Below are 15,595 nucleotides of genomic sequence, written 5' to 3'. Positions count from 1 at the left end.
TGGAGTCTGAAGGCCAAAAACTGCTATAGAATCTGGAAGAGCCGATGTCCCAGTTTGAAGGCCATCAGCCAGGAAGAGCTGCCGGTTCAGTTGGATGGCAGAATTCTCTCTTACTCGGTGGGGGAGGGGTACTCAACCTTGGTTCTGTTTAGGCCTCCAACTGACAGAATGTGCCCCCCCCCCATTACGGAGGGCAATCTGCCAATTCCAGTGTTAATCTCATTCAAAAACACCCTCATAGAAGTACTCAGCATATTTGATCAACTATCTGGACACCTGTGATGAGTCAAATTGACACATAAAATGAACCATCACAGGCAGTAAGGAAACACATTTCTGGGGCAACGTTCTTTTTTTTTTTTTTTTTTTTTTTTATTAAATTCATTAGGGTGACAATTGTTAGTAAATTTACATAGATTTCAGGTGTACAATTCTGTATTACATCGTCTATAAATCCCATTGTGTGTTCACCACCCAGAGTCAGTTCTCCTTCCATCACCATATATTTGATCCCCCTTACCCTCATCACCCACCCCTCATCCCCTTATCCTCTGGTAACCACTAAATTATTGTCTGTGTCTATGAGTTTTTCTTTCTCATTTGTTTGTCTTGTTCTTTTGTTGTTTTTGGTTTATATACCACATATCAGTGAAATCATAGGGTTCTCTGCTTTTCTGTCTGACTTATTTCACTTAGCATTATACTCTCAAGATCCATCCATGTTGTCACAAATGCTCCTATATCATCTTTCCTTAACGCCGAATAGTATTCCATTGTGTGTATATACCACAACTTCTTTATCCATTCATCTATCGAAGGACATTTTGGTTGTTTCCATGTCTTGGCCACCGTAAACAAAGCTGCAATGAACATTGGAGTACACGTGTCTTTACAGAGAAATGTTTTCATACTTTTTTGGTAGATACCCAGGAGAGCGATTGCTGGGTCACATGGTAATTCTATTCGTAATTTCTTGAGGAACCTCCACACTGCCTTCCATAACGGCTGCACCAGTCTGCATTCCCACCAACAGTGTATGAGGGTTCCTTTTTCTCGACAGCCTCTCCAACGCTTGTTACTATTTGTCTTGTTGATGATAGCCATTCTGACTGGGGTGAGGTGATATCTCATTGTGGTTTTTATTTGCATTTCTCTGATGATTAGCGATGTTGAGCATTTTTTCATATGTCTATTTGCCGTTTGTATGTCCTCTTTGGAGAAATGTCTCTTCAGGTCCTCTGTCCATTTTTCAATTGGGTTGTTTGTTTTTTTGTTGTTGAGTTACATGAGTTCCTTATATATTTTGGATATTAGCCCCTTATCAGAGGCACTGTTTTGGGGCAACGTTCTTGAGAGACAGCCAGATACATATTTTATAAGTACATACGTATTTACATATTTACATATTTCTCTCTTCTAAATAAACCTACTTCAAGCATGCAATTGTATTTCACATGCTCTGCTTTTCAAATTTCTAGAACAGGGATCTTAAACCTCAGCATTACAGAAATTTTTGGCCAGATGTGTCTTTGTTGGGGGGGCTATCCTGTAGGGTTGTCAAGAACTGTCCCTGGCCTCTACCCACTAAATACCAGTCATGACTTCTAGATGCTGGCAGCAGCCCCCTAGTTGTGACAACCGAACATGTCTCTGGAAATGGCCCCTAGGGGGCAAAATCACCCCTGGCTGAGAACCACTGTTCTAGATTGATATGGAGGTGACGATTTGTTAGCAACTGTTGTGTTGTAGTATCAGAAACCTCAGAGAGTGATTTTTTTAAGTCCTTGCTTTCATTTCTATTTAACCGCTGTGTAGATGGTCTCCTCAGGCATTACCAGTCATTTTGCATATATGGGGTTGCCTCATATTTCACTGCCTTTTCCTATTTACTGCTAGAACACAAATGTACTAAATATGAGGCTGAATCAGGAAGTGGTTATATGTGGGGTATAGTCACACCCACACATACTTACATGAACACATAATATTCATGATGGTCTCATTTTTTGGTTTTGGTAAGTCACTAATGGCTTAGTGCATTGGTCTGAATTTTGACATGCGCAGACTGCATGTCTCAATTTGCAAATCTGTCCTCTTATACACTCATGCTTGGTGTTTTCTTCCAGATTAATCTAAGACATGTCAATTGACAGGAAGTTAAATGCCCGTATTGGCCTTTTTTTTTTTTCTTACTATTGGCCCATAACATCTCACATGTTGTGATTAAAGAGATGAAAATAATAGGCTAAGTTTAGCTATAACTTGAATACATTTTCCTATTGTGGTGGCCTTTTTTTTTTCTTACTATTGGCTAACAACATCTCACATGTTGTGATTAAAGAGATGAAAATAATAGGCTAAGTTTAGCTATAGCTTGAATACATTTTCCTATTGTGGTGGCTTATTTTCTTTTGCCTCTAACTAGGTAGGCCTGAGTCAGGGTCCTGCAAAACAGAACTTGCTTTTCTTTTCTTTGAGTCCCTGCGTTGGGCTTCCAGACCACAGAGGTGCACCAGCAGCTAGTCACTAGTGTGTGGAAGTGTGTGTTTGCTGGAGTTCGACTTGCTAGACTGCCAGGATCATCTAAAATCTCACAACATTCAAATGTGGAATTTTATGTACTAATAGTGGCATCTGTTTGCTTTTTTTTTTTTTCTTAAATCTCTTATTTGTTTTATATGCTTGGTAGGCAGCGGGCTGGCTCGGTGATTAGAGCATGGGCCCCTAACACCAAGGTCACGAGTTCGAGTCCCACATGGGCCAGTGAGCTGCGCTCTCCACAATGAGATTAAAAACAATGACTTGAGTTGGAGCTGAGCTATGCTCCGCCTCAACTAGATTGAAAAAAAAACAAAAAAAACACAACAACTTCACATCCTAGAAAACAAAAACAAAAACAAAAAAACACACTGTTTTATATGCTTGAGTCCCTAAACAGGCAATCATGGTGTTCAGAAGAGAAAATGGGAGATCTGGGTTTGACTTCTCCTTCTGTTACTTAAAAGTAATGCATGTCCTTTCTGAGATTCAGTTTCATCATCTATTAAATGTGAACAATAGCACTTTTCCTTTAAACATGACAGACTGTATATAAGTGAGAGCCCTAACCGATGCTTGACACAGAATGGGTAATCAATAAACATGATTTAAATGAGTAAAAAAGTAAGTGAATTTGAGCAACAAAATAAAAACATATAGTATTGTATTGAGTTATCATCCAAAGAACAAAATAAGCATTCATGAGTTAATACTCATGTAAATAAACAACTGAACAAACAAGTAAATGGGTAAAAGAGACAGCTCTTTCTTACAGAATTCCAATTAATAAGTGTTGAAGCAATAAGGGACACAGAAAAACCACTCTAGTAATAATGATTTCAAGCAAGAATAACGGTTTCAGGCAAGAATTACCAATGTTGCTGAAATTAGTAGGCAAAGTATGAGGAAAGGATATTTGCATAGCCTCAAAGTATTTCCCCCAAGATAGATATTAATTACAAAGGGAAAAATAGTAACTTTGCAGTAGAGAAAATCAGCAGATACCACCATAACTAGGTATGTAGGTGATCTAGGTTGACATCACCAGTAATAAGACACATAGATATCATAATATGTACCCCTTGCTATGATGCATTAAAAAGTACATATCACTTCTGTGATATTCTGGTCCAAAACTGCAGAACCTCAATCACATCATGAGAAAACAATCGACAAACGCAAATTGAGAGATATTCTACAAAATACCTCATCAGGATCTCTCCGAACGTATCAAGGTCATGAAACTAAGGAAAGACAGTAACAGTCACTGATATGAGGAAACTAAGGAGACAGGACAACTACATGCAATGTGGGATTCTTGATTGGATCCTGGAGTAGAAAATGCACATTAGTGGAAAAACTAATAAAATCCAAATAATATCTGTAGTTTAGTTACTCGCACTGTACTAACATTGATTTCTTAGTTCTGTTAAGTGTACCACGGTTATACATTGTGAGAAGCTGGGGGAAGGGGATATGAGAATTCTCTATACTATTTTGGTAACTGTTCTGTAAGTCTGAAATTATTTCATAATAACAAGCTGAACAGTAAATGAGTCAGACATTTGTAGTTATATTGTTGTCTTTTATATGTTTACAACATGCCACATACACTTGCAGCCCTTTCTAATCACTAGCACAGCCACCCTTCACTCTGGGGCCAGGTTACAGCTGGCAGATCTGGTTCACACGTACCATCACACGGAATCCTCAACAATCCTGCGAGATAGCATCCCCATTCTGCAGATGACAAAACCGAGGCTCAGAGCGGGAAGCAGTTTGCCTAAGGTTGCTTAGCTGCCTTTTCATTTTTCCTACACAGTCACATCAGAGGCCAGTCAGTGAAAGAAAAATAAGCTGGTGATACTTTATTATACAGAAAGTTGGCAAAGGACAGATTCATTTTGGTCAAAGAGCTCCCATCAAACATTCCCAGTGATCCACCTGGTGATACAGTTAACATAATCAAACACTGACTGATTGCAGAGTACGCCAGAGCCATTAAACAAGATGCAAATCCCACTATGAAAACTGGAATTCTCATTAGGACCCAGATTTAGAAAAGGCCCAGCTTCAAAGATTCTGACTTGCACAGACTGAGGACTCCCATTTCCAGAAGTTCAAAAACCTCCTTTCTTATCTAAATGAGAAAAAAAAAAAAAAAAAAAAGGTTAAGATCAAGAAAAGACGGGCTTTGTGAATAAATTCAATCATCTGGACTCCCTGGTATTGGTATTTATGCAGCTGTTATGAACAGAATCAGGGATGACAAAAGTCCTAACCCATATTTTATCCAGAGTGGAAAGTTACATAAGTAAAGGAAGACGTAGTATATAAAACATCAGTTTTGTTAAAGTGTCGTTTTGTTTGTAGTCACTCAAAAAAAAAGTCTCATACAAAAAAATCCCATGAAAGATATTCAAAGTGTGCCCAGATTATACATAATGTTTTGATATAGGATAACTGCTAATAATAACATCAACATAATAAAAACTATAGGTGACAAGTTTTTTTTTGTTACTATTTCTCCTTATTATTAGAATTAGAAAACTCATGGTGGATTACTCAAGTTTAACATTGGAACTGAAATGATCAAATATGGCTTCACATGCCAGACATAAAATTGGTTAAACAAATTTTTAAAAAAATCAGTCAATTCAGGAGACAGAGTGAGTGTGAGTCTGTGTGTGTGTGTGTAACTGAAAAAATTGTCTCAACTTGAAATATCTGATATAACTCACTAATCAATTATAATCAGGTCTGGTCATTCTGGGGATATGGTTATATGTGTTACATTAATTCATTCAGTATGTTTTTAGGAGTAATTCTATGTCTCTTTACAAGTTACTGCCATGATTCATTCCTGGCTGGTGACTGGCAGCCATGTTTTTTGCTGCACAAATCCTTTTCTCTCCAACAGCTACTTCTAAACATCTGGCTAGATTGAAACATTAGCCCCATGATAACATGGTGGGTGGCAAATCAATTTTTCACATTATGGTGATAATGGATTACTTTCATAAATACATAACGAGCTAATGCTATGCCCACAAAGTATTCAGTCAGTCTTAATCCACTGAGACATCAAAAAATTCCCCATCCCCCCAAAATAGCCCTCTGACTTAAGTAAGTGGGATTTGGGGTATGTGGACATGTGGGCAACGAGGCAGATTTGTGTCTCCAAGTGTATTCATAAGGATGAAAAGCAAAGGTGATCATATGTCTACAGCAAGGCACACGGAGATGTGCCAACTCCGTCAGATCTTCCTGTTTCTCAAAGGTACGGTACAGTTATGGTCCCCAGTGGGGCAGAGGCCATCGGTCACTTAGTGAAGAAACAAAGCTGATTCATATAAAACACATGGAAAGGATAGAGATATATGTAAGGGGTGAGATGGACTCTGTAATTGTCGATACTTTAGAGTAACTTTCAAAGGCCAGAATGTGCTGGCTCCCTATGTCAAAGACTTTTTGACTGTGTTTGAACTTGAATTCAATTTGGAAAAAAAAAAAGATTAAAGGCAATTGCTGGTTACATGGTACCTCGGGAATGTCCATCATCCTCTTCAACTTCTGATCTCTCCAGTTCCAGTCAAAAACCAGAAACTTTAAGGGGTTCAAATTAAGGCCACCTGAAAGATACAGGGAGAGAGTTGCTGCAGGGAAGATCTCATGACATAGCTTATTAAAATAATTTTTTATTCTCCTGTTTGCGTTTTGCCTCATTTGCTGTCTTTTTCCCTGGTAACTAATATCTGCATATTAAATGCTGCCCTTGCCTGATGAAAAACAAATGCAGCTCTGAGACTTGCTCTCCTCATAATCTTATCACTGATTCTGAGGGAAGCAGAGACGCTGCTCGTGCTAAGCTTGTCCAATGCTCAAGTGCTGGCAAAGAATCAATACCAAGCCTCCATTTCACGAAGCTCCAGAGAGTGCAGTTTCATTCCTGACAGGGATTTGATAAGCTCCCTGTGTTATGGGGTACTGGCCCGTCAGAGGGGTTGAGTCCAGTGGAGTCTGCATGACTGAGGAGGTGAGTGGGCAGAAGGATGAGGATAGGGTTGGGAGATTAATTTGAGGCAGAAAAGGGAATCAAGATGAATAGGTTCTATTCAAAGTCTGCTATCCTTTGAGACTGGTAAACCACTTAAGGACTCCATTCCCATCGTTTTCCTGTCTATCTAGAGACAATAATGGAATGTGGGGCTCGAGCGGACCTCGGGGACTGTCTGCTTCTCAGAGGTCTCAGGGTTGGGCACAGTTAGTTCTTCTCACTCCCCATGTTCTTCCCACTGCTCCAGGCTGTTCCATGTTTCATGTGCAAACATAACTGAAGCCTTCCTTTATATAACTGCAGCACTCCCCTTCAACATATTTCTGTGATTATTTTAATATTTTCCTCTCTGCCCAAAAGACTTTTTCATGCTTCTTATAATTATGATGCCTATTATTTAAAACTCTTTCTGAAAAATTAAAAATGATAAAGACAATGGATTGATAATCTTCCCTTAAATATAACTTACAGGTGGTAAGTTATTTAAAAATAACTTACAGGCAGAGCAAACAGATATAGCCTCTCTGGAAAGCAACTGGGCATTATATAATATAAGTTTTAAATGCTTACTATTTGATAAAACAATTTTCCTTCTATGACATATCTCAATAAAAACATCAGAAATTTAAACACAGTTTCTTGCAAAGATGATCACCACAGTATTATTTATAATAGCAAAAATCAACACAAATATCCTACCGTAATAGAATTGTTAAGAAACAATATAACTTAGAGTTAATTTATAAAATATATAAAGAACTCATACAACTCCATAGCAAAAAAAGAGTCTAATTTAAAAACGGGCAGAGGAACTGAATACACATTTTCCCATGTGTATTCAAATGGCCAAAGGTACATGAGAAGATGCTCAACATCACTAATTATCAAGGAAATACAAATCAAAACCACAATAAAATATCACCTCACACCTGTTAGAATGTCTGTTATCAAAAAGACAAGACATAACAAGGATTGGCAAGAATGTGGTGAAAAGGGAACCCTTGTGCACTGTTAGGGAACCCTTGGTGCAGTCATTATGGAAAACAGTACGGAGGTTCCTCAATAAATTAAAAATAGGACTACCATATGATCTGACAATTCCATTTCTGGGTATATATCCAAAGGGAATGAAATTACTACATATCTGTACCCCCATGTTCACTGCAGCATTATGTATAATAGCCAAGACATGGAAATAATCTAACTGTCCATGAATGAATGAATGGTTTTAAAACATGTGATATACATATATAATAGAATATTATTCAGCTGTTAAAAAAGAAGGAAATCCTGCCATTTCCAACATCATGGATAGACCCTGAGAGAACTATAATTAAGTGAAATAAATCAGACAGAAAGACAAATATCGTATGATCTTACTTATATATAGAACCTAAAAAAACTGAATTCATAGATACAGAGAACAGATTGGTGGTTGCCGGAGGTGGGGATGGTGGAAATGGGTGAAAGTGGTCAAAAGGTAAAAATTTCCAGTTATAAAATAATTAAGTTCTGAGGATATAATGTATAGCTGGTGTATAATGTATAACTGGTGACTATAGTTAACAATACAGCATTGTATCTTTAAAAGTTGCTAAGAGAGAAGATATTACAGGTTCTCATCAGAAGAAAAAAACTGTAACTATGTGAGGTAGCTGATTTAACTAAACTTATTGTGGTAATCATTTTGCTACACACACACACACACATATCATTATGTTGTATAACTTGGACTAATAATACAATATTATATGTCAATTATATCTCATTAAAACTGGAACAAAACAACATAACTTTACAACAGAATATTACAAAACCATTAAAAGTGGAAAATTAAAACTATTTAATGACAAGGAAAGTCCTCATGAGATATATTAAGTGGAAAATGTAGATCATAAAGTTATGATACATAGTATGAGCTCCATTTATAAAAATATATACAAAGTGAAGAACTTCCAGTCAAGATAGTGGAGTAGGCAAACGCTGTGTTCGCCTCCTCCCACAACCACATCAAAATTACAACTAAATTATAGAACAACTCTTGAGAACCACCTGAAGTCTAGTTGAACAGAACTCCTATAACTAGGGAGAGAAAGAAGTCACATCGACTTGTAGGAGGGCTGGAGATGCGGAACAGCTGGGCCCATACCCACTTGTAATGGTTAAGAATCAGGAAAGATATCTGACTATGGAGGTCCCCCCCAAGGAGTGAGGGGTCCCAGATGCACACTGGGCTCCACAAACCATACCACCAGTGCTAGGAAGAGGAGTCCCCACACACACGGCTTGAAAATCAGTGGGGATTCTGTCTGGGTGAGACAGAGGGCTGCTGGAGTCCCAGGCATTTCTCTTAAAGGGCCCATCCATAGACTTACTCACTGATGGACTCACTTGCTCTGAGCTCCAGTGCCAAGGTAGCAGCTTGAAAAGTGCCAGGGACATATGGGGAGGAACTGAATTGTCTGGCTTCTGGAAGAAGGTCGGAGGGGCAGCTCTATCCAGGACAGAAGTGCTGGCAGGAGCCACTGTTCCTTTGTTGAGCCCTCCCCACACCCAGCCTGCAGGCTCAGGCTGGCACCAAATCTGAGTCTCCATCAAGCCAGCTAATGCTGCTTGTCCCACCCAGGTGATTCCCTGAGGACTGACTTCACTCAACTGGTTCACAGGCCCGAACCTCTTTCAGAGGCTGTTTCTCTCAAGCGGCCAGTCTCAGCCTGAGCTGTGGACTTCCCTAAAATCTCTGAAAGGCCCACAAATACCAAACAAGCAGTGGCTGGCTTCAGAGTGCCCTGTACCTCTTGCTAAGTAGCCCCCAGCCTGGCACTAGTGGCAGCTGGCCTCACTTTGCAGCATGGCCTCTCCCAGGTGCCTCCAAGCCCATCACAGGCAGCTACCGACTACAGATCATTCTGTGGCTCTTACCAGGTGGCCCTGGGCCAGGAACAGGCAGTGGCTGACCTAAGACTATACTAGAACCTTTCTCAAGAGCCCCAGAACCAACATACCTGGTAGGCAGCTTCCGACCACACTACAGCACCACCCAATTAGCTGGACAAATGACACACCTAAAAGGTGGACTCAGCAGAGACCAGAGTCTCACTACAGAGAATCCCACTTGGTGGGGGTCAGCCCTCACACAACAGCTCATCTGCTGTAGTCACAGCCAGTCTTCATAGCCAGTCAGCCTGAAGATCAGTCCCACCCACTGATGTGCCAACAGCAATCGAGGGTCAACTACAACAGGAGGGCACACACAACCTACACAAGGGATACCCCTGGAGCATCCAGCTCAGGTGACCAAAGAGACTGTGCCACTGGGTCTCACAGGACATTTACTACATAACTACCCTCCCAAGACTGGGGGATATAGTAAATCTACATAGTACATAGAAGCAAACACAGGGAGACATCCAAAATTAAGAGACAAAGAAACATGTCCCAAATGAAAGAACAGGACAAAACTCTAGAAAAAGACCAAATGAAACGGAGGCAAGCAATCTACCAGATACAGAGTTCTAAAACACTGATTATAAGGATGCTCAATGAATTTAGGGGAAGAATAGAGGAACTCAGTGAGATCTTACACAAAAAGATAGAAACCATAAAAAAGAACAAGTCAGAAATGAATACAATAACTGAAACAAAGAGTGCATTAGATAAAATCAACACCAGATAAGACAAAGAGCAGAGACTCAGATAAGCAATTTTGAAGACAGGTAGCAGAAAACACCCAATTGGAATAGCAAATAGAAAAAAGAATAAAAAAGATGAGGATAGTTTAAGGGACCTCTGGGACAACTTCAAGTGTAACAACATTTACATCACAGGGGTACCAAAAAGAGAAGAGAGAGAACGAGGGATTGAGAACTTATTTGAAGAAATAATGACTGAAACCTTCTCTAATCTGGCAAAGGAAATAGAAATACAAGTCCAGGAAGTGCAGAGAGTCCCAAACAAGATGAACCCAAAGAGGACTACACCAAGAGACATCATAATTAAAATGCCAAAGGTTAAAGACAAAGAAAGACTCCTTTTAAAAGTAGGAAGAGAAAAGCATTTAGTTACATACAAGACCGTCAACTGATTTCTCAACAGAAACTTTGCAGGCCAGAAGGGATTGTCATAAAATATTCAAAGTGATGAAAAGCAAGGAACTACAACCAAGATTACTATACCTAGCAAGGCTCTCATTTAGAATCAAAGAAGAGATAAAGAGCTTCCCAGCCAAGAAAAAGCTAAAGGAGTTCATCACCACCAAACCAATTTTACAAAAAATGTTAAAGGGACTTCTTTTAAGAAGAAGAAAAAGAAAGAGGTAAAAAATATGAATAATAAAATTGCAATAACTAGCAATAATTATGTGAAATGTAAATGGATTATATATACAATCAAAAGACATAGAATTGAGAAAAACAAGATCCATACACATGCTGTCTACAAGAAATCTTATTCAGATAGAAAGACATATACAGACTGAAAGTAAAAAGATGGAAAAGATGCAAATGGAAACAAAAAAATTCTGGAGTAGCAATACTTATATCAGACAAAATAGACTTTAAAACAAAGGCTATAACAAGAGACAAAGAAGGAAATTTCATAATGATAAAGGGATCAATCCAACAAAAAAATATAACCCTTGTATACATTTATGTACCCAACATAGGAGCACCTAAATGTATAATGCAAGGATTGACCAACAAAAAGGGAGAGATTGACAGTAATACAGTCTCATAGGGGACACCCCATTGACAACAGTGGACAAATCTTCCAGAGAGAAAAATCAACAATGAAACAGTGGCCTTAAATGACACCGTAGACCAGATGAATATAATTGATATTTTTAGAGCATTCCATACCAAAGCAGCAGAATATACTTTTTTTTTTTCAAGTGCACATGGAATATTTTCCAAGATAGACCACACGTTAGACCACAAAACAAGTCCCAACAAATTTAAGAAGACTGAAATCATATCAAGCATCTTCTCTGACCACAATGGTATGAAATGAACAATCAATTACAAGAAGAAAACTGAAAACCACACAAACACACGGAGGCTAAATGACATACCGCTAAACAATGAATGGGTTTACAATGAGATCAAAGAAGAAATCAAAAGATGTCTGGAAACAAATGACAATGAAAACACAACAACCCCAAATCTATGGGACACAGCTAAAGCAGTTCTAAGAGGGAAATTCATAGCAATACAGGCCTATCTCAAGAAATAAGAAACAATCTCATATAAAGAGTCTAATGTTATACCTGAAGGAAACAGAAAAAGAACAAAGCCTAAAGTGAGTAGAAGAAAAGAAATAATATAGATCAGAGCAGAAATAAACCAAACAGAGTCTAGAAAATAATGCAAAAGATCAATGAAATCAAGAGGTGTTTCTTTAAAAAGATAAACAAAACTGATGAACCTTTCACCAGATTCATCGAGAAAAAAAAGAGGACCCAAATAAACAAAATCATAAATGAAAGAGAAGAAGTGACAACTGACATTACAGAAACACAAAGGATTATAAGAAAATACTACAAACATATAATTATATGCCAACAATTGGACAATCAGAAAGAAATGGATAAATTCCTAGAAAAACACAGTGTTCCAAGACTGAATCAAGAAGAAACACAAAATCTGAATTGACTGATAACTACTAACAAAAGTGAATCAGTAATCAAAAAACCCCAACAAACAAAAGTTCTGGACCAGATGGTTTCACAGGTGAATTTTACGAAACATTCAAAGAGGAATTAACACCTAAAGATTCTACCAAAAAAGTATTAGAACCGATAAATGAATTCAGTAAAATAACAGGATACAAAATTAATATTCAGAAATCAGTCGCATTTTAATGCACTAATAATGAAATATCAGAAAGAGAAATTAAAAAATCAATCCCATTTATAATTGTACCAAAACACACCTAGGAATAAAGTGAACCAAAGAGGTAAAAGACCTGTACTCAGAAAATTATAAGACACTGAAGAAAGAAATTGAATATACAAATATATAAATGGTAGCATATACCATGCTCATGGATAGTGATAATTAACATTGTTAAAATGTTCATACTACCCATACTACCCAAAGCAATCTATAGGTTTGATGCAATCCCTATCAAAATACCAATGGCATTTTTCACAGAACTAGAACAAATAATCCTAGAATTTATATGGAATCACCAAAGACCCTGAACAGCCACAGCAAACTTGAGAAAGAAGAACATAGGTGGAGGTATCATGCTACCTGATATCAAACTATACTACAAGGCTATAGTCATCAAACCAGCATGGCACCGACATAAAAACAGACACATATACCAATGGAACAGAAAAGAGAGCCCAGAAATAAACCCACACCTATATGGTCAATTAATCTGACAAAGGAGGCAAGAATATATAACAGGGTAAAGATAGTCTATTCAATAAATGGTATTGGGAAAATTGGACAGATACATGCAAAAAAAAAGTGAAACTAGAGCACCTTCTTACACCATATACAAGAATAAACTCAAAATAAAGACTTTAATGTAAAACTCAAAATCATAAAACTCCTAGAAGAAAACGTAGGCAGTAAACTCTCTGACATTGACTGTAATACATATATATATTTTTGATATTATCTCCTGGGGCAAAGGAAACAATAAAAAAAAATAAACAATTTTTTAAAATTGTATTGGGGAATATTGGGGAACAGTGTGTTTCTCCAGGGCTCATCACCTCCAAGTAGGTGTCTTTCAATCTAGTCGTGGAGGACGCAGCTCAGCTCCAAGTCCAGTCTTGGACATGCAGGGGTTGCAGCCCACCATCCCATGTGGGAATTGAACCGGCAGCCTGTTGTTGAGAGCTTGCACTCTAACCAACTGAGCCATCCGGCCGTCCCAACAAATTTTTAGTTTGATGTAATCCCATTTGTTTATTTTTTTTTGTTGTTTCCCTTGCCCGAGGAGATATATCAATGTCTGGAAACTCTCCTTAATATATAATAATGAGTTATGTATAATAAAATGAATTATGTATATCATATATATATATATATATATATATATATATATTTATATACATAAAATGAGTTATGTCATTTGTCTCACTTTGTTAGATTTTCAGTTTCTATCCAGTGTGCTAGAATTGTTTTTTCCGAACATTTTGTATGTAGCCTAACACCTGTGGTTATGAATATTAAACCCTTCATCCAATCAGAAATAAAAGTTATTTTCCTTAGTATTATAAAAAATCAATAGCTCCTTAAATGATTTTCCTACTTAAATGAAATACTCTTTCATACTGAATTCTCACAACTCTGTAGAAATCTAATTTCAACAATACGTACAGCTTCATTTTTCTTCTCCCCCTTTCTTTTAAATACAGAGAAGAGTGGCTCTATTGTATGGGGGGCCTGGTGATACACACCCATAAAAATCTGTATTCCAGGAAAGAAAGGGGTGAGTCTTTGGCTAAGAGCTGTGGGAGAGACAGAACCTATCCTCGGCTTCTCCTGTTGCCCCGCCAATCTCTCCCGACTTTGCGTCTCACAAATAGACTATGAGCACCTCTCACCTGTTCCTTCACTTTCATCGCCCTCCTATGTCCACAAGACAAAAATCCAAACTCCTCAGTTTACGGTCCAAGATCCTCCCTCCACAATCTTTCTTTCAATTGAATCACTAGCTACTACAGCACACGAAGTCTCCAACGAAGAAAGGTGGTCTCTCCAGTAAAAATAATAACTAGTATTTGTTGAGTTGTTAAGGTAAGGTATAACATTTACTGTGCTGAGCTCTTTACTGGCATTTAATTTTCTTAAGAGTCCTTTGAGAAAGGTACTGTTACTATCTTTGTCATTCAAATAAAGAAACAGGTTTAGAAAGATTAAGTAAGTTGCCAAGGTCACAGAGCTGGACGTGGGGTTTGAATCCGGAGGTCTGAGCCCACAACAGGGACTCTTAACCTCAACATGGTATTGCCTACTTATCACCTCCTGCAGATATGCCACCCGCATCTGCCAACCCTTCTCTGATTCAGCTGTTCTCTCATTATGACTGCTTTTCTCATATCTCCTACTTCAAAGCTATTTTAATCCTCCCTCCCTCCAAAGATCAGTTAAAGAGTCTCCTCTGTAAAGCCTTCCTTGCAGATTCAGCCACATCAATGTCTCCCTCATTTCAACTCCTCTAGGACTTGGAAGTGCTCGCGTGGCCCCTGGCAGTTACTCCCTCATGTTGTCAATCTCATCCCATATGCATGTATCTCTTCCACTATTTCAGGAGCTCTCTGACTGGGAAAGGCTCAGGAACCAGGAAAGCCTAGACTGAAAGCCCCTGGAGGGGGCACTTAACCCTTGGGCACTTCAGTTTTCTCTCATAAGAAACAAGAATGCCATTCTGCGAGGATGATGTGAGTCCTAAATGAGATATGTAGCATGTTTAACATAGTACTTAGCACAAGTAGGAACTCAAAACATATTTGTTTCCCTTCTTCATCTGGGTACTCCAACTTTGTTGCTCGTAATGGCATAGAACTCTGTATATAGTGGGTTTGATCAATCCTGGATGGCTTTCATCTGGAGAGAAAACTCTAGTATTTTTATTTTTTGTTCGCTTCCTGGCAAATGACCATATCTATACTGATGAACACATTACTTTTAGATATATAAAAAATCCAGGAAGTGATCCAGAGAGTTATAAAGTAGTGTTCTATTATTATATTAAAGAAATAATTTGGAAATGAATATTGACAAGAAATCTTTAATCTGGCAGGTAGAACAGGTAATAAGATCATCAGCAGGTTGGCAAGTTTTTAGGCTACTTACTGCTTTTGAGAAAGTGAACAAATCCACCAGTGGATGTTGTCTGGAATACTTTCTGGGTAAAGCGTTAAAAGAGAAATGCATTTGGAGAAATATTCTAGAATACTAGTATTTCATCCATAGCAACTGCTTTTTTGTTTCAACATTTTATATACTAGCCCTCAAGTGAGGAACCAAGACTCAATTAAGG

The 15,595-nt window shown here is 38.1% G+C and overlaps 1 protein-coding gene across 6 annotated transcripts in view; it reads right to left on the bottom strand.

Annotated features, from left to right (window-relative positions):
* Nucleotides 1-374: 374 nt before the first annotated feature.
* CMSS1 (cms1 ribosomal small subunit homolog) overlaps nucleotides 375-15,595 on the bottom strand; it is a 339,619-nt gene continuing 324,398 nt past the window's right edge. For 5 of the 6 annotated variants that reach the window (XM_081076470.1, XM_081076469.1, XM_081076472.1 and 2 more), the window contains exons 9-10: nucleotides 6,082-6,170; nucleotides 378-4,678 (exon numbers count right to left, since the gene is read on the bottom strand). In XM_081076470.1, coding sequence (XP_080932596.1) covers nucleotides 4,595-4,678; nucleotides 6,082-6,170 — 173 coding nt within the window. In that variant the 3' untranslated portion in view covers nucleotides 378-4,594. Of the gene's footprint in view, nucleotides 4,679-6,081; nucleotides 6,171-15,595 lie in introns of all 6 variants that reach the window. The other variant, XM_081076468.1, reaches the window with a different exon arrangement.

Source organism: Rhinolophus hipposideros, assembly GCF_964194185.1.
Source record: "Rhinolophus hipposideros genome assembly, chromosome: 2".
NCBI classification, from domain to species: Eukaryota; Metazoa; Chordata; class Mammalia; order Chiroptera; family Rhinolophidae; genus Rhinolophus; species Rhinolophus hipposideros.
The sequence above is the reverse complement of the archived record's forward strand: the minus strand, read 5'-3'. Positions and strand labels throughout refer to the sequence as shown.